Raw genomic sequence first — 27,563 nt, forward strand, 5'->3', positions numbered from 1 at the left:
TGGAACTCCCCCAGACCAACGCTCGGGGGGAGATCTCTGCTCTCAACCTCCAGCAGTGACCTTGGGGGCGCCCCCACCCAAGGCAGGAATCTCCACACACCCCACAAGGAAGGGTTCTGTTGGAAGAAGCTGCCCCTGGGAAAGGGGACTGGCCCTTTGTGGTTGAAAGGGATGGACTGACAGTCACTGGACTCCAGGGGTTGCCTCACCATCAGGGGCTTCATTTGAGAAGGAGCAGCCAAAGCTCTTCCTGCAGCCGGGGCACTGGCAGGCCTTCCCTTACTGGTGGGCCCTCTGGTGTCTGGTCAACCCAGAGCTCTTGTTGAAGCTCTTCCCACACTCCCCACACTTGTAGGGCCTCTCACCGGTGTGGATGCGCCGGTGGGTGATGAGGTTGGAGTTCCGGTTGAAGCCCTTCCCACAGTCGGTGCAGCGGAAGGGCCTCTCATCCGTGTGCGTCCGCTGGTGCTGGAAGAGATTGGAGCTGGTCTGAAACCTCTTCCCACATTCCCCACACGTGTAGGGCCGTTCCCTGGTGTAGGGCCATTCCCCAGTGTGGATGAGCTGGTGTCGGATCAGGTGGGAGCTGTACCTGAAGCTCTTCCCACATTCCCTACACTTGTAGGGCCGTTCCCCGGTGTGGATGCGCTGGTGTCGGATCAGGTTGGAGCTGTCCCTGAAGCTCTTCCCACATTTGCCACATGTGTAGGGCCATTCTCCAGTGTGGATCATTTGGTGTCGGATCAAGCTGGAGCTGTCCCTGAAGCTCTTCTCACATTCCCCACATGAGTACGACCGTGCCCCAGTGTGGATGTGCAGGTGTCGGATCAGGTCGGAACTCTGACTGAAGCTCTTCCCACATTCCCTACACATGTAGGGCCGTTCCCCAGTGTGGATATGCTGGTGTCGGGTCAGGTCAGAGCTGTGACTGAAGTTCTTCCCACATTCCAAGCACCTGAAGGGCTTCTCTCTGCTGGGAGGCTTCTCAGGGACCATCAGCTCAGAGCTCCCCCTCAAGCTCCGGCCGCCTTCCCGGCACAGGCTGGCTCTTTCCTCCTCAGAGCACCCTGGGATGGCTTTGGAGCCCCTCCTGTGGGGGGATCTCCGGCCCTTTTCCTCCCCGCTGCCTTCCTGCGCCGTGGAGCCCTTCAAAACGGCCTCTCCCACCAGGGTCTCACGGGGGGATTTGTCCTCCGGGCTCTCCGTCCTCAGCTCAGGGCCTGGGGCAGGAAGCAAGAAGGACAGGGAGAGGATTTGCCTCCGGCCCACAGGGAAGGTCAAGGACATCCCCCCAACTCCAGCCCCAGCAGGGGGGCTGTTCTGCAGCCAGGGATCATGCTAAATCATGCATGCCTAGATCATGCAAGCAGAAATTATGAAACTCTGTTTTAAAACAACTAAGAAAGTTTTCAGACACAACAGACTAAACCATTATAGAAAACAAAACTATAGTTGTGGTATAAATACTTAAGATAGAGTTAAGTTAGTAATAATGTTCTATTGAATTGTAGTAGAAAAATTTTCATTATATTTTGTTTATTGAAGATTGTATGTTAGTTGTAGAATTTGAAGTCATTGTAAGTATGTAATTTCGCAAGGGCTAGGGGTGGAAATTGTGGTGGTTTGAAAAAAAACCTTTCCCCTGGGGCTTGTGATAGTCTGCCCAGGGGTGGTGTTTTTGATACTGGACCAATTAAAAACTTTGTGCACCCTTGCAGAAATTACCTGCTCACAGAAACGGAAGAGAAGGGGTTATATTTAACTGTGTAGCTGGAAGGAGAGGCAGCCATGCTTTGAACGGGACTCGTGTGGCGCGGGCCGGGGGGCCTTTGCCCTCAGCTCCTGGCCGGGGGGACCAGGAGCAGCACGGCCACTGAGTGGAGCCCCCCTGAAGCCAGTGACCGAGGGGGACCCCGAAAGATCAGGTAGACCCCCTGGGTTGCATTTTCTTCCCCCCCTCGCAGTGGCAGGGGAGGAACACGGCAGAGGTGCCCGATGGTGCCAGAGGGCTGCAATCGGCGCAGACGCGGCGCTGGAGCGGAGCCAGCGCGAGTCGAGGGGTGGCTGGAGAGGGCCAAGCTGAAGAGCCCTGACCTTTGGAAAGGTGGCTGCAGCACACAGTCATGGAAGGGCCGAGGGGAGTCTCCTCCCATGGGTTTGGGGGAGTCCCTGGGCCCCGCTGTCCTGGCCCAGCCAGGACTGCAGGAGTTAAACTCCCCAGGATTTCTCCAGCTGACCTCACCACCTTTTCCCACCGTGGAGGGGGAGAAGTGGTGAGAAGTTGGCTGGACCCTGCAGCAACAGCCAAACCAGTGAATCCAAGAACAGAGCAGATGGAGAGAAAGAGAGTCAGTTGGACTCAGTTCTAGGGTAAGAACTTGAACTAAACTAAAAACCTTAGAACTCTTATTCCCTGGGGAGGAGAGGTGGAAATCTCTGAGAACTCATTCCCCGGGGGCCAGAACCTCCAGGGGCCAGAACCTCCACTTAACAAGAGCAGGGGATAAAGACTTTAATCCCTAGTATTTCGTGCTGCAGAAGAAAGAAGAATCCTAGCTGTGACAAATCAAAACTGCTGCCTTAAAAATAAGAGACATTTACCAGTGCCGCAGAAAATTAATTTGGAAGAGCTGTGGCCTGAAAGTGCAAGAGGATTTCTTCTCCTTTCCTTCTGGACTCTTTTTTGAAGGAAAGGAGAGACGATCTATGTATATATATTGTTTCACCATAGAAGAGATAGTTAAATTGCCACGTGTATATATATATATGTATATATGTATATATAAACTGTAATATATATACCCCTCCCCCTATACTAAGTTGTGTGTGTGTCTGAAAAATTCTTTTCTCTCACATTAGAAAAATTTGTAGGAAAAAACTTTTAAAATTAGCTTTTTGAAATTCCTGTTTTTCAAACCACCACAGGCTGCCAGAGCCAGCACAAGACCAGCCCAAAGGGACACTGACTTCCTCCTCACCTGCCTGGGGGGCCCAAGGCATCTTCCTCTTCCTCGCAGCCTCCTCCTCCATCTGCTCAAGCTTTGGGAAGGAAAAATCCTGATGGGGGGGAAAACAAGGGCTGAGTGCGTTGGCTTGGGGGTTCCTCCTGCCCAAGTCCATCTCTAGAACTCACTGGGCATCCTGTGACCATAAAAACCTCCAAAACACCAAGATTCATCCCAGAAAAACCCAAACCAATGAGATTCAGGAAAAAAACCCCTCAGAAACAGAGGGATGAACCCCTCCCCTCAAACTGCAAAAAGTTAAGATTCAGCCAAAAAACCCTCCAAAATATGAAGATTCAGTTCAGAAAAAGGTGTTTAATTAGGAGGATGAGGGAAGTGAGATCATTTCATGGGCACTTGATTGACTTACTATATATTAATCAAAAGCTCTATTAATATAGTGTCACTTAAAATTCTCCAGGGCTGTTCCTCGAGGTTCTCTGGCCCCCTACTAGTTCGCGGCAGTTTCTCCAAACCACCAAACCAAGTGTGCCAAACACCCTGGTTGGTCAGTGCCGGCTGGGGGAGCAGGCACTCGGTGAGGGGATGAGAAAACTGCACCTGGGGCTGGGCTGAAAGAGGCTTCAGCACCATTTCTGATGGCCCAGGGGCAGCATCTGGCTTCTCCCAAAATGAGACATGGCACTTGTTCCTCTGCAGAGAGTCAAGGGCAGGAGGGTGACTCCTGCTGTATGGATGGAATGGCAGAGGATCCCTTGGGTCCCCAGGATGGATCAGCACTCGGGGATACAAACTGCCCTGGGGCTCAGGATGCAGCTGCCAGCACAGATTTCCCTGCAAAGTCTGCAGTGAGTCAAGCTCTGGAGAGGAGATTGTGCCCCATGGATGGGATTGCAGAGGCTCCCTCAGGTCCCCAGAAGGAATCAGCAACCAGGAATAGACACAAAAGCCCACCCTGAAGAGTTCTGGGGGAGTGTCCTTTAGGGAGGGGACAATGTCACCCCACCAGGGCAGGGCTGGCAAGTGGGAGGCTGCTCCAGGGCTCTGCAAGAGGCCTCCTGCTCTGCTCGGCCCCACCAGTGCCCGGTACCAACACCCCTGGCTGCCCCCGGCCCTGGGCAGCTCTGCTGCCACAGGCTGTGCCCTCACCGTGGCCCTGCAATGGCCCTGCCTGTCCCTCACCCGTGGCCCTGCCCGTGGCCCTGTCCCTTGGCTCTCTCTCTGCCAGCTCAGTGTGGGCCACACGGGCTGGGGGTCCCTCCCAAGCCCCCCGGGCAGCCGGCGTTGGCTGGGGGGATGTGAGGGCTGGGCCTGCTCAGCACAGCCCCGGCCTCGTGCCCAGCGCCTCTTTCCTGACCCACACAAGAGCTTCCCGGCCCCCCAGGGCTCCCCTGCTGCTGCCTCTGCTCCTGGCCCTGCCTTTGCTGCTCCCTTGGCTGGGGCAGCGGCTGCAGGGGGGGGATGGCAGCAGCTTCAGCTCCACGGCACTTCCTGGGGGGAGCTCAGCCCGGGGGGGACGGGCAGGGACCTGATGGGGATGGACAGGGGCCCAGCAGGGACAGACAGGGCCTGCAGGGGAAGGCACACGGACAACCTGGACCCCCACACTGCCACCGCTGTCTCTGCTCCTCCTTGCAGGCTCCGTGGCCAGGCACAGTTTGTGTTCCTGGGTGCCCACCATCTCAGCACTTGGAGACGCTCAAATCAGCGCCCGCAGCTCTGCAGCAAAGCCCCAGCTCACCTGGCACACAGGGGATGGACACAGCACCTTCTCGGGGATGGGCATTCACAGCTTTGTCTTCTTCCCCACCACGGGGCTCTCCTTCCTCAGCAGCACCTCTGCCTTGCACTTATTCTCAGCCTCACCTCAGGGACAGCTCTGGCCTCACCTCCGCCCCACTTCTCAGCCTCACCTCAGGGCCTGGGCTCAAGGACAGGAACCTGCAGGGAGGGGACATCAGGTGCAAGCTCAGGGCTGCCTGCTTGCACTGGCCTCTGGGCTTCCTTCTCCTTCTACAACTACCCCAGAACTTAGCCTGCTTTTCTAACACCACACATTTACAGATGAACCTTGGAGATAGATATGGACAGACATCTCTATCACCCTGGGGATAGAGCCTCAAGCATGTGCTGCCATAGGAATGGCAATCACAGAATCACAGAATCAGCCACATTGGAAAAGACCTCCGAGATCATCAAGTCCAACCCTGGATCCAACCCTGTCGTGCTTCCCAGACCATGGCACTGATGCCACATCCACTCTCACCTTCAACACCTCCAGGGACGCAGGACCAAGTCAGGGACATGGCGAGGCCTGGGGGGCTTTGTGGTCTGGGAGGGTCTTGGGGGAGCTGGGGAGGGGATTTGGGGATTGGGGGTACCAGCCAGCACAGACCAGTACAGACCAGGACAGACCAGTACAGACCAGGACAGACCAGTACAGACCAAGACAGACCAGTACCTCCTCACTGCTCCACAGAGCTCTCCTGGAGCTGGGCCACATTGTCCTGGGACACCTGAGCCCCCCCAGTGCCCTCCCAGTACAGCACAGTGCCCCCAGTACAGCCCACTGTGTTCCTGTCCCAGTGTGCCAGGTGATCCATCTTTGGTGAGGGCTAGTAGGGATTTGAGGGGAGGCTTGGGGAGATTTGAGGGGGTAGTTGGATAGGAATTTGAGGGGTTTTGGGGTGCTTTGGGTGCATTTAGGGGAGTTAAAAGGGGTCTTGGGAGGTCAAAGGGATCTGTAGGGAGAGGGGATTAAAAGGAAAAGGGGGGTTGGGAGACATTTGGGGGGGTTAATGATGTCTAGGGGAAAGAGGAGGGGCTGCACCAAGAGCAGGTGAGTCCTGATACCCCCTTGGGGTTCCCAAGACCTTCTTGGTGTCCCTAATTCCCCCCTTAACACCCTGAGACCCCCTGGTGTCTCCAATGTCCCCAGGGCCTCTCCATGGCCATAATTCCCCCCAATTCCACTGTCCCCACACCCCTCCTCATTGTCCCCACTGTCCCCAAACCCCATCCCTGATGTCCCCAATCCACCATCTCCCTCCAGGAGCCCCCCCTGGACCCTCTGACCACAAAAATGCTCCCTCCCCTCACAGTAACAGAAAGGCCAAGGGCATCTGGGGACACACTGGGGACAGTTGGGGGGCTTTGGGGGGGCACTGGGAGGGACTGGGGGGTTAATGGGGGATTACCAGGACACACGGGGGGACACTGGCAGGTTACTGGGCCATACTGGGCGTTACTGGGTGCTCACTGGAGGATCACTGGGCCATACTGAGGGGCACTGGGAGGTCACTGGGATATACTGGGGCACTGGGATCCCCTTAGTCGGTTCTGCTACATCTTCCCCCTGGACTTTTGGGGGCACCCCCAGGACCCCTCCCCTGGGGGCTGGGAGATCCCCTGAACCCCACTGCTGGGCTTTAGGGGACACCCATGTCCCCCTTCCTTTGGGGTCTCTGTGTGCTGAGTTTTGGGGGTCTCTGGGGTTCGAGGGGGGAATTGGGATCCCCTTTCCTTGGGGTTGGTCTGCTGGGCTGGCAGAGGTGCTGTGGTGGGATAAGAAATGGCATCATAAGAATTTTATTTGGCCGTGGCCAGGCAGGACTGACACGGAGACGCCCCAAAATCCTCTCAAAACCCCTGAAATCCTCTCAGAAATCCACCCCTGGACCCATTGAAACCTTGTCAAAGACACCCCAAATCCCCTCAGAGACCTCTCCTCCCCCTCAGGTTCCCCTAAACCCCCTCAGTAACCTGCAAAACCCACCTGGGACCCCCCAAGCCCTTTCAGGGACCCCAAAAACTCCTTCAGAGACCCTCAAAACCGTCTATGACTCCCTAAATCCCCCTAGAAACCTTCAATACTGCTTCAAAGACCCTCCCCAAAGCTCCCCAGAACCTCCCAATTCCCTTGGAGACTCCAAAACTCCCTCAGGGATTCCCAAACCCCTTCAGGGACCTTTAACCTCCCCCCTAAGTCCCTTCGTGACACCAAAGCTCCTCAGAGCCCCCCAAAACCTCCTCAGGGACCCCTAAAAGCCCCTAAGGGACCACAAAACCACAGAACAGCAGAAGAGCTTTCTGTAAAGGAAGGGAGCAAAGAACCTGAGAAGGACGAGACCAAGGAAAAACTGAAGCAAAGCAATAAAATCATCCTGGCCCTTGCAGTTTTTTCCTGACCTTTTTCTCACTTTTCCTTTTTTTAGGGTTCTTTTTTTGGTTGGGTGGTTTTGAATTTTTTTTTTCCGAGGGACTTTCCCGGCAATCGAATCACCATTTCCGGGTTCTTGGGAGGCCTCCGGGCCCCGTGGCCCCCGAGAGGGTCCTCCGAACCTCCGAACCCCCCGCGCTAAACCCTCCCGAGCCCTCCAGCCTTTCCCCCCACAGCTGCGCTCCCCGCAGCCCCCGAGGGGATCCCCAGACCCCGCTCTCCCGCACCCCCCGCCTGCACTCAGAGCTCACCGACCGACCCGCCGCCATCACCGATTCCCGGCAGCCAACGCGGCAGGGGCGGGGGCGGGGCTGCGGGGGCGTGGCCGCGCGCTGATTGGCTGCGGCGGCGTTCTCTGACCGCGGTGCGCGCGCAGCCGGGACTCGGTGATGGCGGCGGGGCCTGCGGTTCGCTCTGAGTGCTGTGAGTCCCCCCGGGGGGGCTCGGGAGGGTTTAGCGGGGGGGTTCGGGGATAACCGAGGAGGTTTTGAGGGGTCCCTGAGGGAGTTCGGTGTCCTGAGGGGACTCAGGGGGTGGTTGAAGGTTCCTGAAGGGGTTTGGGGGTCTCTGAGGGGGTTTTGGTTTCTGAGGAGATTTGGGGGGTGCCAGGTGGGGTTTGGGGGTCTCTGAGGAGGTTTGGGGGTCCTGGCAGGACCTTTTAGGCAGTTTTGGGGTCTCTAGGGGGTTTACGGGTCTTAGACGGTTTTGAGAGTCTCTGAGGGGGATTGGGGGGTCCCTAAAGGGGACTGGGGGGTCCCAGGTGGGTTTTGCGGGTCACTGAGAGGGTTTAGAGGGTGCTGGGGAGGGACGAGGTCTCTGAGGGCATTTGAGGGGACCTTGAGAAGGTTTTGATGTGTCGAGGGGGGGCTTTCAGGGGTTTTGAGGGCATTTTGGGGGGTTCCATAAAGCCCAGCAGTGGGTCCAGGGGGTCCCCCAGCCCCAAAAAGAAGGGGTCCTAGGGATGGCCCCCAAAATCCGGGGAGGGAAATGTACCACATCCGGGTAAGGGGATACCTAGACCCCAGTTTATCCTAGTGACCTCCCAGTGACCCCTTCAGTGACCACCCAGTGTGTCCCAGTGACCTCCCACTGCCCCCCAGTATGGCCCAGTGATCCTGCAGTGAGCACCCAGTAACCTCCAGTATGGCCCAGTAACCTCCCAGTGTCTCCCCGTGTGTCCTAATAATCCCCCAGTAACCCCCCAGTGCCCTCCCAGTGTCCCTCAGTTCCCCCCAGTGTGTCCCACTATCCCCCAGTAATCACCCAGGGCCCTGCAAAGCCCCCCAACTCTCCCCAATGTTTCCCCAGATGCCTTTGGCCTTTCTGTGTGTGTGTGGGGGGGGTGTTTTTGTGGTCAGAGGGTCCAGGGGGGGCTCCTGGGGTGAGATGGAGGGTTGGGGACATCAGGGTTGGGTTTGGGGACAGGGGGGTGGGGTTTCTGGACAGTGGAATTGGGGGTGCCAAGGGGGGAATTAGGGCTATGGGAAGTCCCTGGGGACATTGGAGACACCAGGGGGGCCTCGGGGTGTCAAGGGAGGAACTGGGGACACCAAGAGGGTCTTGGGGACACCAGGGGGGGTCTCAAGAGTCACCTGCTCTTGGTGCAGCCCCTCCTCTGCCTGCCCAGGCCTCATTAACCCCTCCCAAATGTCTCCTAACCTCCATTTACCCTTTAATCCCCTCCCCCCATAGGTACCTCTGACCCCCCAATATCCCCAAGACCTCTTTTAACTTCCCTAAAGGCACTCAAAACCCCCAAATCCCCATGCAAACTCTTCAGATCCCCCCAAATCTCCCCCAGCCCCCCCTCAAATTACTTCCAACCCCCCCAAAGAGGGATCACCCAGCACCCTGGGACAGGAACACAGTGGGCTGTACTGGGGGCACTGGGCTGTACTGGGTGGGTACTGGGGGGGCCTCAGGTGTCTCAGGACAACGTGGCCCAGCTCCAGGAGAGATGTGGGGAGCAGTGAGGAGGTACTGCTCTGTCCTGCTCTGTACTGGTCTGTACTGGTCTGTACCCCCATCCCCAGAGCCCCTCCCCAGCTCCCCCAGGACCCTCCTGTACCCCAGAGCCCCCCAGGCCCCCTTCAGGCCCCTGATTTGGTCCTGCTGCCCCTTGAGCAGGACCAGCTCCTGCAGAACCAGGCATTTCTTTGCTCCCCACAGGGTCGTTCCCACACCCAGAATGGAATCTGGAGGCAGCAGGATGTGCACAGGGCTCCCATTTCCTACAGTGCAAAGGGGCTGCAGGGAATGATTCCCCTGCTCTTGCAAATCTGCCAAAACCTGCAGGGCACAGAAGGGGGAGCTTCAGGAATTTGCTGGCCTTGGGAGTGGAGCTCACAGGGTATTGAGAGGAACATATCCCTCAAATACAATCTCTCTGCATACACAATATCTGTCTGGACAGGCAGATAAAGCAATAATCAGATATATTCTGTATCATATATATGGCACATATTCTATAGAATCCATCCTTAGATGTTGTATGATAGATCTATAAGATATTACACATAATAAGCAATAATAAGGCAAGTGTCCTCCTTAGGGACACACACTTCAGAAGGGAACTTGCACTTGACCCCCTCCATATTCAGCTTTGAGCCACCCGCTGCCACAGAGGGGGACAGAGCTCCTGTGGAACATTCTATTCCACTGACACAGAGCAAGGAATAAACCCAAACTATTGCCTGGGTTTGTTCCCTGGGGGTCTCTGCAGCAGCAAGCACAGCCCCACACTGACTGCTCTGGGCTGTGCAGGCATTTGTGGTTCTGCCTGTCTCACACACACACAAAAGTCTGGTTAGTGCTGCCCTCAGGAAACCCCCCCAGCCTTACTCCAGCTAAAGCCGTGGAATTTGTCTTTGTTTCCCTTGGGTTCAGGGTCAGGCTGTGCCTGTGTCCAGCCCAGAGGCTCAGAAAAGCATTTCTCCCATCCCACTGCAATCTGCTGCTGCAGACAGGACCCAGGCACTGGTGGCACTGGGAGTGAACAGCAGAGTGTTTCCAGGGGCTCTCTGAAGGAACACAAGTGTCCAAAGAAACCAGCACAAGTGTCCACAGAAGTCCCAGTCCTTCATCCCTGAATGAGCTTGTTCAGCCCAGGAAAAACTGTCTAAGTTTTATTTCCATGGAAGGAGGTTTTTCCCACTTTAACATCAGTTTAGTTCCAAACCAGTTTTTTCATTTCCTCCTCCCAATTTCCCTGAAGGACACTGACAGGGGCCATGGACACTGACAGGGATCACAGAGTTTGTCCCTTGGCCATCCAGCTCCTGCTGTTTGGCAGCACAGGAGAGGTTAATTAGAGCCCAGGCTCCAATCCCAGGGTGCACCTTGAAGATGAGCTTGAAATCAAATGACTTTCCTGCTGGAGGGTAAAATTCAGTCGCCATCACCTTTTTTTGTGCTGAATCTTCATATTTTGGAATATTTTTTAGCTGAATCTCAACTTTTTTCAGTTTGGGGGACTAAGGGTCTTCTTGCTATTTCTGAGCCTTTTTTTTCCTGAATCTTGTTGGTTTGGGTTTTTCTGGGCTGAATCTTGGTGGTTTGGGAGGTTTTTATGGACACAGGATGCCTGGTGAGTTCTAGAGATGGACTTGGACAGGAGGAACCCCCAAGCCAACGCACTCAGCCCTTGTTTTCTCCCCATCAGGATTTGTCCTTCCCAAAGCTTGGGCGGATGGAGGAGGAGGCTGCGAGGAAGAGGAAGATGCCTTGGGCCCCCCAGGCAGGTGAGGAGGAAGTCAGTGTCCCTTTGGGCGGGTGTTGTGCTGGCTCTGTCAGCCCAGCATGGCCCCGGCTGCAGGACAACCCCGCTGGCGCCGCCGTCCTGCCGGGGCCGGAGTTGGGGGGATGTCCTTGGCCTTCCCTGTGGGCCGGAGGCAAATCCCCTCCCTGTCCTTCTTGCTTCCTGCCCCAGGCCCCGAGCTGAGGACGGAGAGCCCGGAGGACAAATCCCCCCGTGAGACCCTGGTGGGAGAGGCCGTTTTGAAGGGCTCCCCGGCGCAGGAAGGCAGCGGGGAGGGAAAGGGCCGGAGATCCCCCCGCAGGAGGGGCTCCAAAGCCAGCCCAGGGTGCTCTGAGGAGGAAAGAGCCAGCCTGTGCCGGGAAGGCGGCCGGAGCTTGAGGGGGAGCTCTGAGCTGGTGGTCCCTGGTCAGCCTCCCAGCAGGGAGAAGCTGTTCAAGTGCTTGGAATGTGGGAAGAGCTTCACCCACAGCTCTAGCCTAATCCGCCACCAGCAAATCCACACTGGGGAATGGCCCTACAGGTGTGGGGAATGTGGGAAAAGCTTCAGGAACAGCTCCAACCTGATCCAGCACCAGCACATCCACACTGGGGAACGGCCCTACACATGTGGAGAATGTGGGAAGAGCTTCAGCCAGAGCTCCACCCTCTCCACCCACAAGCGCACCCACACTGGGAAACGGCCCTATGCGTTTGGGGAATGTGGGAAGGGCTTCTGGCACAGCTCCAGCCTCCACATCCACCAGCGCATCCACACCGGGGAACGACCCTACAAGTGCTTGCAATGTGGGAAGGGGTTTCAGACCAACTCCACTCTCCTCGTGCACCAGCGGACGCACACGGATGAGAGACCCTTCCGCTGCACCGACTGCGGGAAGGGCTTCAAGCAGAACTCCCACCTCGTCACCCACCGGCACATCCACACAGGGGAGAGGCCCTACAAGTGTGGGGAGTGTGGGAAGAGCTTTACCCAGAACTCTACCTTGACCCAACACCAACGGACCCACCGGTAAGAGAAGCCCTACCAGTGCCCCGACTGCAGGAAGAGCTTCGGCCGCTGCTTCCACCCCGATGAACCCCTTGATGGTGAGACAACCCCTGGAGTCCAGTGACTGTCAGTCCATCCCTTTCGACCACAAGGGGCCAGTCCCCTTTCCCAGGGGCAGTTTCTTCCAACAGAACCCTTCTTGGGGGCTTTGCGGAGATTCCTGCCTTGGCTGGGGACCCCCCAATGTCACTGCTGGAGGTTGAGAGCAGAGATCTCCCCACGAGTGTTGGTCTGGGGGAGTTCCATCCATCTCTAATTAAGAATTATTGCTTTTGTGCCAACTTGAGTAGAATTGCTTCAACAATTGCTTTAGTGTAGAGCACTGTCCTGTCTTATCCTGTACTCCTGGTAGTTTTAGTGTTTCTATTGTGCAGTAAATAATTGTGATGAAGATCTTTTGTCTGATCATTTGTAACCTTAAATAATTCATTTCTATAAATAGATTTTTTTTTCCATAATTAAAACCTGGGGGACAAAACTGTTTCAGTCACACCTCTGTAGTTCCTCTAAACTGAAGCTGTTGTCATAATGCAAGGCTGAGATTGGATCCAGCAGTCCCCAGCACCGCACAGGAAGTTGGGAGCTCAGGGGGGTCACCCCCCTTTGCCAACCCCGCTGTGCCGAATGACCCCCATGAGACTGTCACACCTCCCCTGTGATATCACATCCTTGTTGTGACATCAAGGCTCCTCTGTGACATCACATCAATCCTATGACATCACATCTCCCCTGTGACATCACAGCCAGTCACATCCAGATCCATCCCAATGTTGGGTGTGTGTGTGAGACAGGCAGAACCACAAATGCCTGCACAGCCCAGAGCAGTCAGTGTGGGGCTGTGCTTGCTGCTGCAGAGACCCCCAGGGAACAAACCCAGGCACTAGTTTGGGGGGCTGTGTGTGTGTCCCTAAGGAGGACACTTGCCTTATTATTGCTTATTATTTGTAATATCTTGCAGATCTCTCACACAACACCTAAGGATGGATTCTATAGAATATGTGCCATAGACATTTGGGTTGGGTCTGGCTGAGCTGCAGTTCAGTTCCCCACAGCAGCCCTCCCAGGGCTGGGCTTGGCATTGGCAGCTGGAAGGGGGTTGAGAACACCCCAGTGTTTTGGCCACTGCTGAGCACAGCACCAACACTGGGACATTCCTTCCTTAGCTGAGGGCAAGAGCCTGGCAGGGGACCCAAGTAGGCCAGCTGAGCCCAACTGACCCAAGGGACATTGCAGACCATGGGAGGTCAGCTCAGCTCTAAAAGCTGAGGCAGGGAGCAGGAGGGGGGCATTCATTGTCTCATGGCTGCCTGCTGAGGAACCGTCCCGCGGACCCAAGCCCTGCTCCTCGGGAGTGGCCAACCATGGCTGCTCATGGGAAGCAGAGAACAAACCCTGCTTTCTTTTGATTCTGCGTGTTCAAGCATTGCTTTACTTTTTGCTTTAAATAAACTGCCTTATCTCAACCCACAAGTTGGGTTTTTTTCCCACCTTACTCTCTCCCCTGATTTGATGGGAAGGGGAGTGATAGAGCGGCTGGGAGGGCACCTGGTGTCCAGCCAAAGTCAACCCACCACACACCTGAACACTTCCAGAGACTCCACCACCTCCCTGGGCTACTTGATCCAATGCCTGAACACTCTCTCAGTGGAAAAAGGGTTCTTTAACATCTAATATGAACATTGCCCAACGCAATTTAAGGCCGTTTCCTCTCTTCCTGTCACTAAAGGCTTTGCAGAAGAGACCGACCCCCACCCCACTAAAACCTCCTTTCAGGTCATTGCAGAGAGCAATGAGGTCCCTCCTGAGCCTCCCCTTCTCCACACTCAACAAGCCCAGTTCCCTCAGCTGTCCCTCAGCAGACATGTTTTCCAGAGCCTTCCCCAGCTCCGTTCCCTTCTCTGGACACGCTCCAGCCCCTCAAGGGCCTTTTGGCACTGAGGGGCCAGAACTGGACACAGCACTCCAGGTGGGGCCTCCCCAGTGCCCAGCACAGAGGGGCAATCAGTTCTCTGCTCCTGCTGGCCACACTCTTCTCCACAAAGGCCACGATGCCCTTGGCCTTCTTGCCCCCCTGGGCACACTCTGCCTCATATCCAGCCCCTGTCAAGCAGCACCCCCAAGTCCCTTCCTGCTGAGCAGCTCTCCAGCCCCTCTGCCCCCAGCCTGGAGCATTCCAGGGGGTTGTTGGGAGCCAAGGGCAGGCCCTGACACTTGGCCTTATTGATCCAGCCTGTCCAGATCCCTCTGCAGAGCCTTCCTGCCCTCCAGCACATCCACACTCACACCCAGCTGGGTGCTGTCCACGACTTTACTGAGAGCACTGGACGGCCACAATTAGGTCACCCCAAAGCCTTCCCTTCTCCAGCCTCAACAATCCCAATTCTCTAAGCTTTTCCTCACAGAAAGGTTTCAATAGACCTCAAGTGGCTGAAGCCCTGGGTTTGGCCATCAGGCCTTGTCCTTCACTGCTGTGGTCTTTTAATAGAGCAACAGAGAATTGCAGCAAAAAACTGAAGAGAAAAACTTTGTAAATTTTGTTTCAGAATCGTTGCCTTGAACCTTTGGTCGAGGTTGGGAATGGTTTGTCTCCCTTGGCAGGGAGGGTCAGTACTCTTTGTCATTCTGACATGAGTGCCCAGGTCCCTGATTTTATCGTGGCCAAAATACTGGGCTTGGAAACCAAAGCAGGAGCTGGTAGATAACAGCAGCTTGAAAAATGGGCTGATGCCTAATTGATGTGACAGAAGGAATGAAAGACTCGTGACAGCTAAGAAAAAGTTGGACTTTTCAGTGCCTACCTCAGGTTAGGATGACTGCCTGTGTCTTAGTGGAGGAAGATGTTTTTGTAAGTTTATTGAAACTTGTTAGTAAAATGTGCCTGAATTCCTAAGGAAACAACCACTGTGAAATCTTTTAAACCAAATGTAGATTTCCAAAGTGTAGAAGTTGCTATTAACATTTTGGTCGTTCTGTGGCATCTTTTTGGTGTGTGAATGACTTTGAGAACAAGAACGTGTTCTTAATTATAACACATTATCAGGTCTGTTTACTGCTAATTATTTTACAAGGTTGAGAGAAGAGTTTAAGATGAAAGTTGTGGGGTTACTTGCAAAGTTTTTGGTACAACCAATGGAGTTGAACCTGGTGGGGAAATTTGCCCTTAAATTGGTTTTGGCAGATCTCATGAGTGTCTAAGGCAGAGGCCAACCCAACTGGAAAGAGCTTTTCAAGGGTGACTAAGATGTAACTAAATTACCTTTTTGGGAGGTGGGGAAAGCTGATGTCAGGAGTTAAATTTCCTTATGTTAAGCTTAGTAAAAATATATTAATATATAAATATTAAAATTATTTTAATGGTCTTATTTATGGGGGTTTAACTGCACTCATGTTAGTACTTCTGAGTGTTTGATTGTCACAATAATGGACAGCTTCGTGGTGTTTTGGTTTTTTTATTTTTCATGTTTTGATACTTTGGTCAAGGTATTAACATTAAAAATCATTCAAAATTTTAATTCATCTTCAAACACCAAAATAGATTTGAAATGAGGTTAATGAGAACAGTGAGGGGGGAAAAAACACCCAAGCCCAAAACCAAAACAACCCCCAAAACTGTTCATTTTTCCATTGTATTTTAAACAAGGAAGTCTGTAGAGCAGCAGAAAACAGGAGACGTGGGCGGGTGTGAAAGTCAGACTAGGGCTTGTTGCACTGGTTCCAGTGCTCTTTGCTTCAGTGTAACTGGTCATTTTGAGATGAGACTGGGGAAACTGGGGTGCCAGGGCAGAGACCACTGGCTGGCCCCACTGGTTTTTGCTGGGCAGTGGGTAATTTCTGCCTCACTTGTCAGAATCAGCCCATGGTTATCAGGGAACGGGGTAGTGGTGAATTTGGCTTTCAGACTAAAATAAGGTTAAACTTACACATATTCCAAAGAATAAATTGATGTTGGAGTGCAGATACTCAAAATGCTGAAGACCTTTTGAAACCTTTTTTGTGTGTCAGTCCTACAGCCGAAGCTCTTCCCGCAGTCGGGGCACTCACAGGGCTTCTCTTACTGGTGGGTCCGTTGGTGTTTGGTCAAGTGACAGCTCTGGGTGAAGCTCTTCCCACACCCACACTCCCCACACTTGTAGGGCCTCTCCCCGCTGTGGATGCGCCGGTGCCTGACGAGGGTGGAGTTGTGCTTGAAGCCCTTCCCACAGTCGGTGCAGCGGAAGGGCCTCTCATCCGTGTGCGTCCGCTGGTGCACAAGGAGATGTGAGCTGGTGTGAAACCTCTTCCCACATTCCAAGCACTTGTAGGGCCGTTCCCCAGTGTGGATACGCTGGTGGATGTGGAGGGTGGAGCTCTGGTAGAAGCTCTTCCCACATTCCCCACACGTGTAGGGCCGTTCCCCAGTGTGGATGAGCCGGTGGGTGAATAGGGTGGAGCGATGGTTGAAGCTCTTCCCACACTCCCCACATGTGTAGGGCCGTTCCCCAGTGTGGATCATCTGGTGGCGGCAGAGGGTGGAGCTCTGCTTGAAGCTCATCCCACATTCCCCACATGTGTAGGGACACTCCCCAGTGTGGATGAGCTGGTGGGAGAGGAGGCAGGAGCTCTTCCTGAAGCCCTTCCCACATTCCCCACATGTGTATGGCCATTCCCCAGTGTGGATATGGTGGTGTCGGATCAGGTCGGAGCTGTCCCTGAAGCTCTTCCCACATTCCCCACATGTGTAGCGCCGTTCCCCAGTGTGGATTTGCTGGTGTCGGATCAGGCTGGAGCTGTGCCTGAAGCTCTTTCCACATTCCCCACACATGTAGGGATGTTCTCCAGTGTGGATGTGCTGGTGTTGGATTAGTTCAGTGCTTGTCCTGAAGCTCTTCCCACATTCCAAGCACCTGAAGGGCTTCTCCCTGCTGGGAGGCTGCTCAGGGACCACCAGCTCAGAGCTCCCCCTCAAGCTCTGGCCGCCTTCCCAACACAGGCTGGCTCTTTCCTCCTCAGAGCACCCTGGGATGGCTTTGGAGCCCCTCCTGCGGGGGGATCTCCGGCCCTTTTCCTCCCCGCTGCCTTCCTGCGCCGGGGAGCCCTTCAAAACGGCCTCTCCCACCAGGGTCTCACGGGGGGATTTGTCCTCCGGGCTCTCCGTCCTCAGCTCGGGGCCTGGGGCAGGAAGCAAGAAGGACAGGCAGGGGATTTGCCTCCGGCCCACAGGGAAGGCCAAGGACATCCCCCCAACTCCGGCCCCGGCAGGACGGCGGCGCCAGCGGGGTTGTCCTGCAGCCGGGGCCATGCTCGGCTGACAGAGCCAGCACAACACCCGCCCAAAGGGACACTGACTGCCTCCTCACCTGCCTGGGGGGCCCAAGGCATCTTCCTCTTCCTCGCAGCCTTCTCCTCCATCTGCCCAAGCTTTGGGAAGGACAAATCCTGATGGGGGGGAAAACAAGGGCTAAGCGCGTTGGCTTGGGGGTTCCTCCTGCCCAAGTCCATCTCTAGAACTCACCGGGCATCCTGTGTCCATAAAAACCTCCAAAACACCAAGACTCAGCCCAGAAAAACCCAAACCACCGAGATTCAGGAAAAAACCCTCTTAGAAATAGTGAGACGAATCCCCCACATACTGCAAAAATTTTAGACTCAGCTAAAAAGTACTCTAAAATACCAAGATTCAGCCATAAAAACTCTCACAGGAGTTCCCCCTCTCTGGTCTCTCCCCTCTGGGGTTCAGAGGGTCTCCCCTGTCTGGGATGCTGGGAGTCCCACTTAGGGATGCTGAGAGTGTTGGGGGTCCCAAGGACCACTTCTCCTGTGACTCTCGCCTTTGGGGTGCCGCGTTCCCAGGAATTACCCCTCTCCAGTTTCTCCACTTCGTTGTCCCGGGAATCTCAGAGGTCCCCACTTTCCAGGTTTCCCCTTCTCCACAGCCCCTTCTCCAGGCTCTCGGGGCTCTCACAGCTCCCCCCTCTCTCCAGCCTACCCCGCTCTCCAGGGATCAAGGCATGGGGACACCAAGGCAACCCCACAGCAACTCCGCTCCTGCTCTCCCCCCTCTCCCACCCTTTCCCACTGGCCCCCCAAATCCTCGCTCCCCCCAGCTCCCTTTGGGGGTTACCCACTGCCCCTCACGCTCCCTTTGGGGGTCCCACCCGCTCTTTTTGCTTCTCTCGCCCCTTTCCCATCGTGGCCGCTCCGCTCACCCGACAGCAGCAGGAAGGGCAGGGACAGGGGCGGAGCAGCAACAGCAACAGCAGGAGAACAATCGCCCCCCCATCCCATGGGTGTCCAGAAAGGGGGAACTCGTCCAGAATATCCTGGGGGGAGCGTGGGGGGTCATGACATACGTGGGCTGCCAGCACAGATTTTCCTGCAAAGACTGCAGTGAGTCAAGCTCTAGAGAGGAGATTGTGCCCCATGGATGGGATTGCAGAGGGGCCCTCAGGTCCCCAGAAGCAATCAGCAACCAGGAATATAGAAAAAAGGGGAGTGTCCTATAGGGAGGGGACAGTGTCACCCCACCAGGGCAGGGCTGGCAAGTGGGAGGCTGCTCCAGGGCTCTGCAAGAGGCCTCGTGCTCTGCTCGGCCCCACCACTGGCTGGTACCAACCCCCCCGGCTGCCCCCGGCCCTGGGCAGCTCTGCTGCCACAGGCTGTGCCCTCACCGTGGCCCTGCAATGGCCCTGCCTGTCCCTCACCCGTGGCCCTGCCCGTGGCCCTGTCCCTTGGCTCTCTCTCTGCCAGCTCAGTGTGGGGCACACGGGCTGGGGGTCCCTCCCAAGCCCCCCGGGCAGCCGGCGTTGGCTGGGGGGATGTGAGGGCTGGGCCTGCTCAGCACAGCCCCGGCCTCGTGCCCAGCGCCTCTTTCCTGACCCACACAAGACCTTCCCGGCCCCCCCAGGGCTCCCCTGCTGCTGCCTCTGCTCCTGGCCCTGCCTTTGCTGCTCCCTTGGCTGGGGCAGCGGCTGCAGGGGGGGGATGGCAGCAGCTTCAGCTCCACGGCACTTCCTGGGGGGAGCTCAGCCCGGGGGGACAGGCAGGGACCTGATGGGGATGGACAGGGGCCCAGCAGGGACAGACAGGGCCTGCAGGGGAAGGCACAGGGACAACCTGGACCCCCACACTGCCAGGGCTGTCTCTGCTCCTCCTTGCAGGCTCTGTGGCCAGGCACAGTTTGTGTTCCTGGGTGCCCACCATCTCAGCACTTGGAGACGCTCAAATCAGCGCCCGCAGCTCTGCAGCAAAGCCCCAGCTCACCTGGCACACAGGGGATGGAGACAACGCCTTCTTGGGGATGGGCATTCACAGCTTTGTCTTCTTCCCCACCACAGGGCTCTCCTTCCTCAGCAGCACCTCTGCCTTGCACTTATTCTCAGCCTCACCTCAGGGACAGCTCTGGGCTCACCTCCGCGCCACTTCTCAGCCTCACCTCAGGGCCTGGGCTCAAGGACAGGAACCTGCAGGGAGGGGACATCAGGTGCAAGCTCAGGGCTGCCTGCTTGCACTGGCCTCTGGGCTTCTTTCTCCTTCTACAACCAACCCAGAACTCAGCCTGCTTTTCTAACACCACACATTTACAGACTAACCTTGGAGATAGATATGGACAGACATCTCAATCACCCTGGGGATAGAGCCTCAAGCATGTGCTGCCATAGGAATGGCAATCACAGAATCACAGAAGCAATCAGGTTGGAAAAGACCTCCGAGATCATCAAGTCCAACCCTGGATCCAACCCCGCCGTGCTTCCCAGACCATGGCACTGGTGCCACATCCACTCTCACCTTCAACACCTCCAGGGACGCTGACTCCACCCCCTCCCTGCCCAGACCATTCCAAGGCCTGATTACTCTCCCAGGAAAAAAATTGCTTCCCAATATCCAACCTAAACCTCCCCTGGCACAGCTCAAGACCCAGCCCTCTTGTCCTACTGCTGCTTCCTGGCAGAACAGCCCCACCCCCACCTGGCTCCAACCTCCTGGCAGGGACTTGCAGACAGTCAGGAGGTCTCCCCTGAGCCTCCTCTTCTCCAGCCTCAACACCCCCAGCTCCCTCAGCCTCTCCTCACACCATCTGTGCTCCAAAGCCCTCCTGCCTTCCAGCACATCAACACACCCCCAGCTTGGGGTCACCTGCACATTTGCTGATGAAATGCCTGGTTCTGCAAGAGCTGGAAACACTCAAGGGGCAGCAGGACCAAGTCAGGGGCCTGAAGGGGGCTTTTCGTTCTGGGAGGGTCCTGGGGGAGCTGGGGAGGGGCTTTGTGGATTGGGGGTACAGACCAGTACAGACCAGTACCTCCTCACTGCTCCCCAGATCTCTCCTGGAGCTGGGCCACCTTGTCGTGGGACACCTGAGCCACCCCCAGTGCCCTCCCAGTACAGCCCAGTGCCCCCAATACAGCCCATTGTGTTCCTGTCCCAGGGTGCCTAGTGATCCTGCTTTGGGGAGGGGTTGGAATGGATTTGAGGGTGGTGCTGGGGGGGATTTGAAGGGATCTGGGGGGTTGGATGGGGATTTGGGGGGGGTTGGGGTGCTTTAGGTGTATTTGGGGGAGTTAAAAAGGGTTTTTGTGGCATTGGGGCATCAAAGGGATCTGTGAGGGGAGGGGATTAAAGGGAAAATGGAGGTTAGGAGACATTTGGGAGGGGTTAATGAGGCCTGGGCGGGCAGAGGAGGGGCTGCACCAAGAGCAGGTGAGTCCTGAGACCCCCCCTGGTGTCCCCAAGACCTTCTTGGTGTCCCCAGTTCCTCCCTTGACACCCCGAGACCCCCCTGGTGTCTCCAATGTTCCCAGGGACTCCCCAGCCCCAACTCCCCCCTTGACACCCCCAATTCCACTGTCCCCAAACTTAACCCCACTGTCCCCAAGGCCCATCCCTGATGTCCCCAACCCTCCATCTCACCCCACGAGCCCCCCTGGACCCCCTGACCACAAAAACACCCCCACACACATTCACAGAAAGGCCAAGGGCATCTGGGGACATGTTGGGGACAATTGGAGGGCTTTGTGGGGCACTGGGGGATTACTGGGGGATACTGAGACACACTGGAGGGAACAAGGGGGCACTGGGAGGGACTGGGGAGTTATGGGGGATTATCAGGACACAGCGGGGGACACTGGGAGGTTACTGGGCCATACTGGGGGTTACTGGGTGCTCACTGGAGGATCACTGGGTCATCCTGAGGGGCAGTGGAGGTCACTGGGACACACTGGGTGGTCACTGAGGGGGGTTACTGGGCCGTACTGAGGGTCACTGGGAGGTCACTGGGCTATACTGGGGGCACTGGGATCCCCTTCGTCAGTTCTGCTCCCCCAGGACTTTTGGGGGCACCCACAGGACCCCTCCCCTGGGGGCTGCGAGATCCCCTGAACCCCACTGCTGGACTTTAGGGGACACCCAGGCCCCCCTTCCTTTGGGGTCTCTGTGTGCTGAGTTTTGGGGGTCTCTGGGGTTCGAGGGGGGAATTGGGATCCCCTTTCTTTGGGGTTGGTCCACTGGGCTGGCAGAGGTGCTATGGTGGGATGGGAAATGGCCTCAAAGGAGTTTTATTTGGCCGTGGCCAGACAGGACTGACACAGAGATCCCCCAAAATCCAGGCAAAACCCCAGAAACCCCCTCAGAAATCCACCTCTGGACCCATCAAAACCTCCTCAAAGACACCGCAAATCCCCTCAGAGACCTCATCTCCCCCCCAGGACCCCCTAAACCCTCTCAGTGACCTGCAAAACCCACCTGGGACCCCCCAGGCCCTTTCAAGGACCTCAAAAACCCCCTCAGGGACCCTCAAAACCGTCTGTAACTCCCTAAATCCCCCTAGAAACCCACAAAACTGCTTCAAAGGCCCCCCGCCCAAAGCCCCCCAGGACCTCCCAATTCCCTCAGAGACTCCAAAACTCCCTCAGGGATTCCCAAACCCCTTCAGGGAGCTTTAACCTCCCCCCTAAGTCCCTTCGCGACACCGAAGTTCCTCAGAGCCCCCAAAAACCCCCTCAGGGACCCCTAAAAGCCCCCAAGGGACCCCAAAACCACAGAACAGCAGAAGAGCTTTCTGTAAAGGAAGAGAGCAAAGAATCTGAGAAGGAGGAGACCAAGGAAAAACTGAAGCAAAGCAATAAAATCATCCTGGCCCTTGCAGTTTTTCCTTCACCTTTTTCTCACTTTTCCTTTTTTTAGGGTTCTTTTTTTGGTTGGGTGAGTTTGATTTTTTTTCTCCGAGGGACTTTGTCAGGAATCGAATCGAACATCCGGGTTCTTGGGAGGCCTCCGGGCCCCGCGGCCCCCGAGAGGGTCCTCCGAACCTCCGAACCCCCCGCGCTAAACCCTCCCGAGCCCTCCAGCCTTTCCCCCCACAGCCGCGCTCCCCGCAGCCCCCGAGGGGATCCCCAGACCCCGCTCTCCCGCACCCCCCGCCTGCACTCAGAGCTCACCGACCGACCCGCCGCCATCACCGATTCCCGGCAGCCAACGCGGCAGGGGCGGGGGCGGGGCTGCGGGGGCGTGGCCGCGCGCTGATTGGCTGCGGCGGCGTTCTCTGACCGCGGTGCGCGCGCAGCCGGGACTCGGTGATGGCGGCGGGGCCTGCGGTTCGCTCTGAGTGCTGTGAGTCCCCCGGGGGGGCTCGGGAGGGTTTAGCGGGGGGGTTCGGGGATAACCGAGGAGGTTTTGAGGGGTCCCTGAGGGAGTTCGGTGTCCTGAGGTGACTCAGGGGGTGGTTGAAGGTTCCTGAAGGGGTTTGGGGGTCTCTGAGGGGGTTTTGGTTTCTGAGGAGATTTGGGGGTGCCAGGTGGGGTTTGGGGGTCTCTGAGGAGGTTTGGGGGTCCTGGCGGGACCTTTTAGGCAGTTTTGGGGTCTCTAGGGGGTTTACGGGGTGTTAGACGGTTTTGAGGGTCTCTGAGGGGGATTGGGGGGTCCCTAAAGGGGACTGGGGGGTCCCAGGTGGGTTTTGCGGGTCACTGAGAGGGTTTAGAGGGTGCTGGGGAGGGATGAGGTCTCTGAGGGCATTTGAGGGGACCTTGAGAAGGTTTTGAAGTGTCGAGGGGGGGCTTTCAGGGGTTTTGAGGGCATTTTGGGGGGTCCCCTAAAGCCCAGCAGTGGGTCCAGGGGGTCCCCCAGCCCCAAAAAGAAGGGGTCCTTAGGATGGCCCCCAAAATCCGGGGGGGGGGAAATGTACCACATCCGGGTAAGGGGATCTCTAGACCCCAGTATATGCCAGTGACTTTCCAGTGACCCCTTCAGTGACCACCCAGTGTGTCCCAGTGACCTCCCACTGCCCCCCAGGATGGCCCAGTGATCCTCCAGTGAGCACTCAGTAACCCCCAGTATGGCCCAGTAACCTGCCAGTGTCTCCCCATGTGTCCTGGTAATCCCCCAGTAATCACCCAGTGCCCCTCAAAGCCCCCCAACTGTCCCCAGTGTGTCCCCAGATGCCCTTGGCCTTTCTGTGAATGTGTGTGGGGGCGTTTTTGTGGTCAGAGGGTCCAGGGGAGGCTCCTGGGGTGAAATGGAGGGTTGGGGACATCTGGGGCCTTGGGGACATTGGGGAGGGGTTTGTGGACAGTGGAATTGGGGGTGCCTAGGGGGGAATTAGGGCTATGGGAAGTCCCTGGGAACATTTGAGACACCAGGGGGGCCTCGGGGAGTCAAGGGAGGAACTGGGGACACCAAGAGGGTCTTGGGGACACCAGGGGGGGTCTCAAGACTCACCTGCTTTTGGTGCAGCCCCTCCTCTGCCCGCCCAGGCCTCATTAACCCCTCCCAAATGTCTCCTAACCTCCATTTACCCTTTAATCCCCTCCCCCCATAGGTACCTCTGACCCCCCAGTGTCCCCAAGACCTCTTTTAACTTCCCTAAAGGCACTCAAAACCCCCAAATCCCCATCCAAACTCCTCAGATCTCCCCAAATCTCCCACAGCCCCCCCCCAAATCCATTCCAACCCCTCCAAAGAGGGATCACCCAGCACCCTGGGACAGGAACACAGTGGGCTGTACTGGGGGCACTGGGCTGTACTGGGAGGGCACTGGGGGGGGGCTCATGTGTCGCACAACAAGGTGGCCCAGCTCCAGGAGAGATCCAGGGAGCAGTGAAGAAGTACTGGTCTGTACTGGTCTGTCCTGGTCTGTCCTGGTCTGTACCCCCAATCCCCAAAGCCCCTCCCCAGCTCCCCCAGGACCCTCCCGGACCCCAAAGCCCCCCAGGCCCCCTTCAGGCCCCTGACTTGGTCCTGCTGCCCCTTGAGCATCTGCAGCTCCTGCAGAACCAGGCATTTCTTTGCTCCCCACAGGGTTGTTCCCACAGCCAGAATGGAATCTGGAGGCAGCAGGATGTGCACAGGGCTCCCATTTCCTACAGTGCAAAGGGGCTGCAGGGAATGATTCCCCTGCTCTTGCAAATCTGCCAAAACCTGCAGGGCACAGAAGGGGGAGCTTCAGGAATTTGCTGGCACTGGGAGTGGAGCTCACAAGGTGTTGAGAGGAACATATCCCTCAAATACAATCTCTCTGCATACACAATATCTGTCTGGACAGGCAGATAAAGCAATAATCAGATATATTCTGTATCATATATATGGCACATATTCTATAGAATCCATCCTTAGGTGTTGTATGATAGATCTATAAGATATTACAAATAATAAGCAGTAATAGAACAAGTGTCCTCCTTAGGGACACACACTTCAGAAGGGAACTTGCACTTGACCCCCTTCCCCCTTCAGCTTCGAGCCACCCGGTGCCACAGAGGGGGAGAGAGCTCCTGTGGAACCTTCTATTCCACTGACACAGAGCAAGGAATAAACCCAACCTACTGCCTGGGTTTGTTCCCTGGGGGTCTCTGCAGCAGCAAGCACAGCCCCACACTGACTGCTCTGGGCTGTGCAGGCATTTGTGGTTCTGCCTGTCTCACACACACACAAAAGTCTGGTGTAGTGCTGCCCTCAGGAAAACCCCCCAACCTTAAATTCAGACCCCATCGTGCAGTCATGAAAGAAGTTGTCAGTGAATTTGCCAGAAAGCATGAAAAATAGAAGAGCACACAGTTATACACAAATACAGGTAATTACTGTTCTGACCACACATTCCAGATTAATTTGGTGCAGTGATAATAAAAATCATAAACCCACGTAATGCTGTGCAAGAGAACACAGATTGACCAAGTGAAGCCAGACATTAATAGAGATAAATTCAAGAAGATCAGCAGTGCAGTGTTTTACTCCTGCTAACATTTGTGGACAGTCTGACTCTGACTTCATGTACAGGATGGACGTACCTGTGCCCCTGGGGCTGCCAGTGCCATGGTGGGCAGCAGGAACCACAGAGGATGGTGCCAGTGAGGCAAAGAGCCACAGCCACAGATTGGCTTCTGTATCTGGGCCAGCAGAATGGATTCTGTCATTCCATTTGCACGGCCCATTGAAGCTCAACAATTTCAGTGTCTGACTGCCCAGGATTCTCTCACACTAAACTTCACACTCGTAGGCAAAAAGTTGCTTTTAATCCTTGCAAATATGGAAACTGCACACCCAGAATATTGGCACAACAGAGGAATCCAGTTGTCAGAAATGATGGCAGAGGAGGCGTGGAAGGAGGAAGCATTTGCACACCAAAGCACAGGGGTAATGATGAAGGCCTGAAGTCCAGTGATTTCATATTTATTCTCTACACTGAAACTAGGAAGAAAAAAATTGAGTTTTAAGTGAGACTACATTAATTCAGCTTTTGATTAATATATAGCAACTCAATCAAATCAAGTGCTCATGAAATGTCCTCACTCTCCTAATCCTCCCACTTAAACTTTTTTTTTTTGGCTGAATCTTCATATTTTGGAGTATGTTTTGGCTGAATCTTAACTTTTTGCAGTTTGGGGAGGGGTTCATCTCACTATTTCTGAGGGGCTTTTTGCCTGAATGTTGGTGGTTTGGGTTTTTGTGGGCTGAATCTTGGTGTTTTGGAGGTTTTTATGGCCACAGGAGGCCCGGTGAGTTCTAGAGATGGACTTGGGCAGGAGGAACGCCCAAGCCAACGTGCTCAGCCTTTGTTTTCCCCCCATCAGGATTTGTCCTTCCCAAAGCTTGGGCGGATGGAGGAGGAGGCTGCGAGGAAGAGGAAGATGCCTTGGGCCCCCCAGGCAGGTGAGGAGGAAGTCAGTGTCCCTTTGGGCGGGTGTTGTGCTGGCTCTGTCAGCCGAGCATGGCCCCGGCTGCAGGACAACCCCGCTGGCGCCACCGTCCTGCCGGGGCCGGAGTTGGGGGGATGTCCTTGGCCTTCCCTGTGGGCCGGAGGCAAATCCCCTGCCTGTCCTTCTTGCTTCCTGCCCCAGGCCCCGAGCTGAGGACGGAGAGCCCGGAGGACAAATCCCCCCATGAGACCCTGGTGGGAGAGGCCGTTTTGAAGGGCTCCCCGGCGCAGGAAGGCAGCGGGGAGGAAAAGGGCCGGAGATCCCCCCACAGGAGGGGCTCCAAAGCCATCCCAGGGTGCTCTGAGGAGGAAAGAGCCAGCCTGTGCCGGGAAGGCGGCCGGAGGTTGAGGGGGAGCTCTGAGCTGGTGGTCCCTGAGCAGCCTCCCAGCAGGCAGAAGCCCTTCAGGTGCTTGGAATGTGGGAAGAGCTTCAGGAAAAGCTTCAACCTCCTCACCCACCAGCACATCCACACCGGGGAACGTCCCTACATGTGTGGGGAATGTGGGAAGAGCTTCAGGCAGAGGTCCAACCTCCACACCCACCAGCGCATCCACACTGGGGAACGGCCCTACACGTGTAGGGAATGTGGGAAGAGCTTCAACCAGAGCTCCAACCTCCGCACCCACCAGGGCATACACACTGGAGAACGGCCCTACCCGTGTATGGAATGTGGGAAGAGCTTCAGGGACAGCTCCCACCTGATCGAACACCAGCACATCCACACCGGAGAACGGCACTACACCTGTAGGGAATGTGGGAAGAGCTTCAGCCAGAGATCCACCCTCCTCCAACACCGTGGTGTGCACACTGGGGAACGGCCCTACACATGTTGGGAATGTGGGAAGAGCTTCAGTTACAGCTCCACCCTCCACATCCACCGACTCATCCACACTGGGGAACGACCTTACAAGTGCTTGGAATGTGGGAAGAGGTTCAGGACCAGCTCCACTCTCCTTGTGCACCAGCGGACGCACACGGATGAGAGGCCCTTCCGCTGCACCGACTGCGGGAAGGGCTTCAACCGGAACTCCCACCTTGTCACCCACCGGCGCATCCACACAGGGGAGAGGCCCTACAAGTGTGGGGAGTGTGGGAAGAGCTTCACCGAGAGCTCTAAGTTGACCAGACACCAATGGACCCACCGGTAAGGGAAGCTCTACCAGTGCCCCGACTGCGGGAAGAGCTTCGGCCGCTGCTCCAACTCCGTCAGCTATTGGAGGACCTTTATTGGATGATCCACAGGGACCCACGTTGAGGACAGACCTGGTTCCAGGTCATCCATGCTGGGCACTGTATTGGGTCTGGATGGCCATGTTTTGGTAGCAGGGGAGCTCCAGGGGTGGGTTCTGTGAGCAGCTGCCAGAAGCTTCCTCCATGTCCAGCCCCTCTCCCGACCCCCCTGACAGTGAGGGTGACC

General features: G+C 56.1%; 1 protein-coding gene and 1 pseudogene across 1 annotated transcript; one reads left to right on the plus strand and one right to left on the minus strand.

Moving 5' to 3' along the window:
- Positions 1-230: 230 nt before the first annotated feature.
- LOC135405601 (zinc finger protein 883-like) lies at positions 231-17,308 on the minus strand. The gene is made up of 2 exons (XM_064640308.1): positions 16,115-17,308; positions 231-955 (listed from the first exon to the last, which is right to left on the minus strand). The coding sequence occupies exons 1-2, from the start codon at positions 17,263-17,265 to the stop codon at positions 280-282; spliced, it is 1,827 nt and encodes a 608-aa protein (XP_064496378.1). The 5' UTR covers positions 17,266-17,308; the 3' UTR covers positions 231-279.
- LOC135405268 (zinc finger protein OZF-like) lies at positions 11,029-27,563 on the plus strand (annotated as a pseudogene).

The sequence above is a fragment of the Pseudopipra pipra genome, chromosome W, assembly GCF_036250125.1.
Source record: "Pseudopipra pipra isolate bDixPip1 chromosome W, bDixPip1.hap1, whole genome shotgun sequence".
NCBI lineage: Eukaryota > Metazoa > Chordata > Aves > Passeriformes > Pipridae > Pseudopipra > Pseudopipra pipra.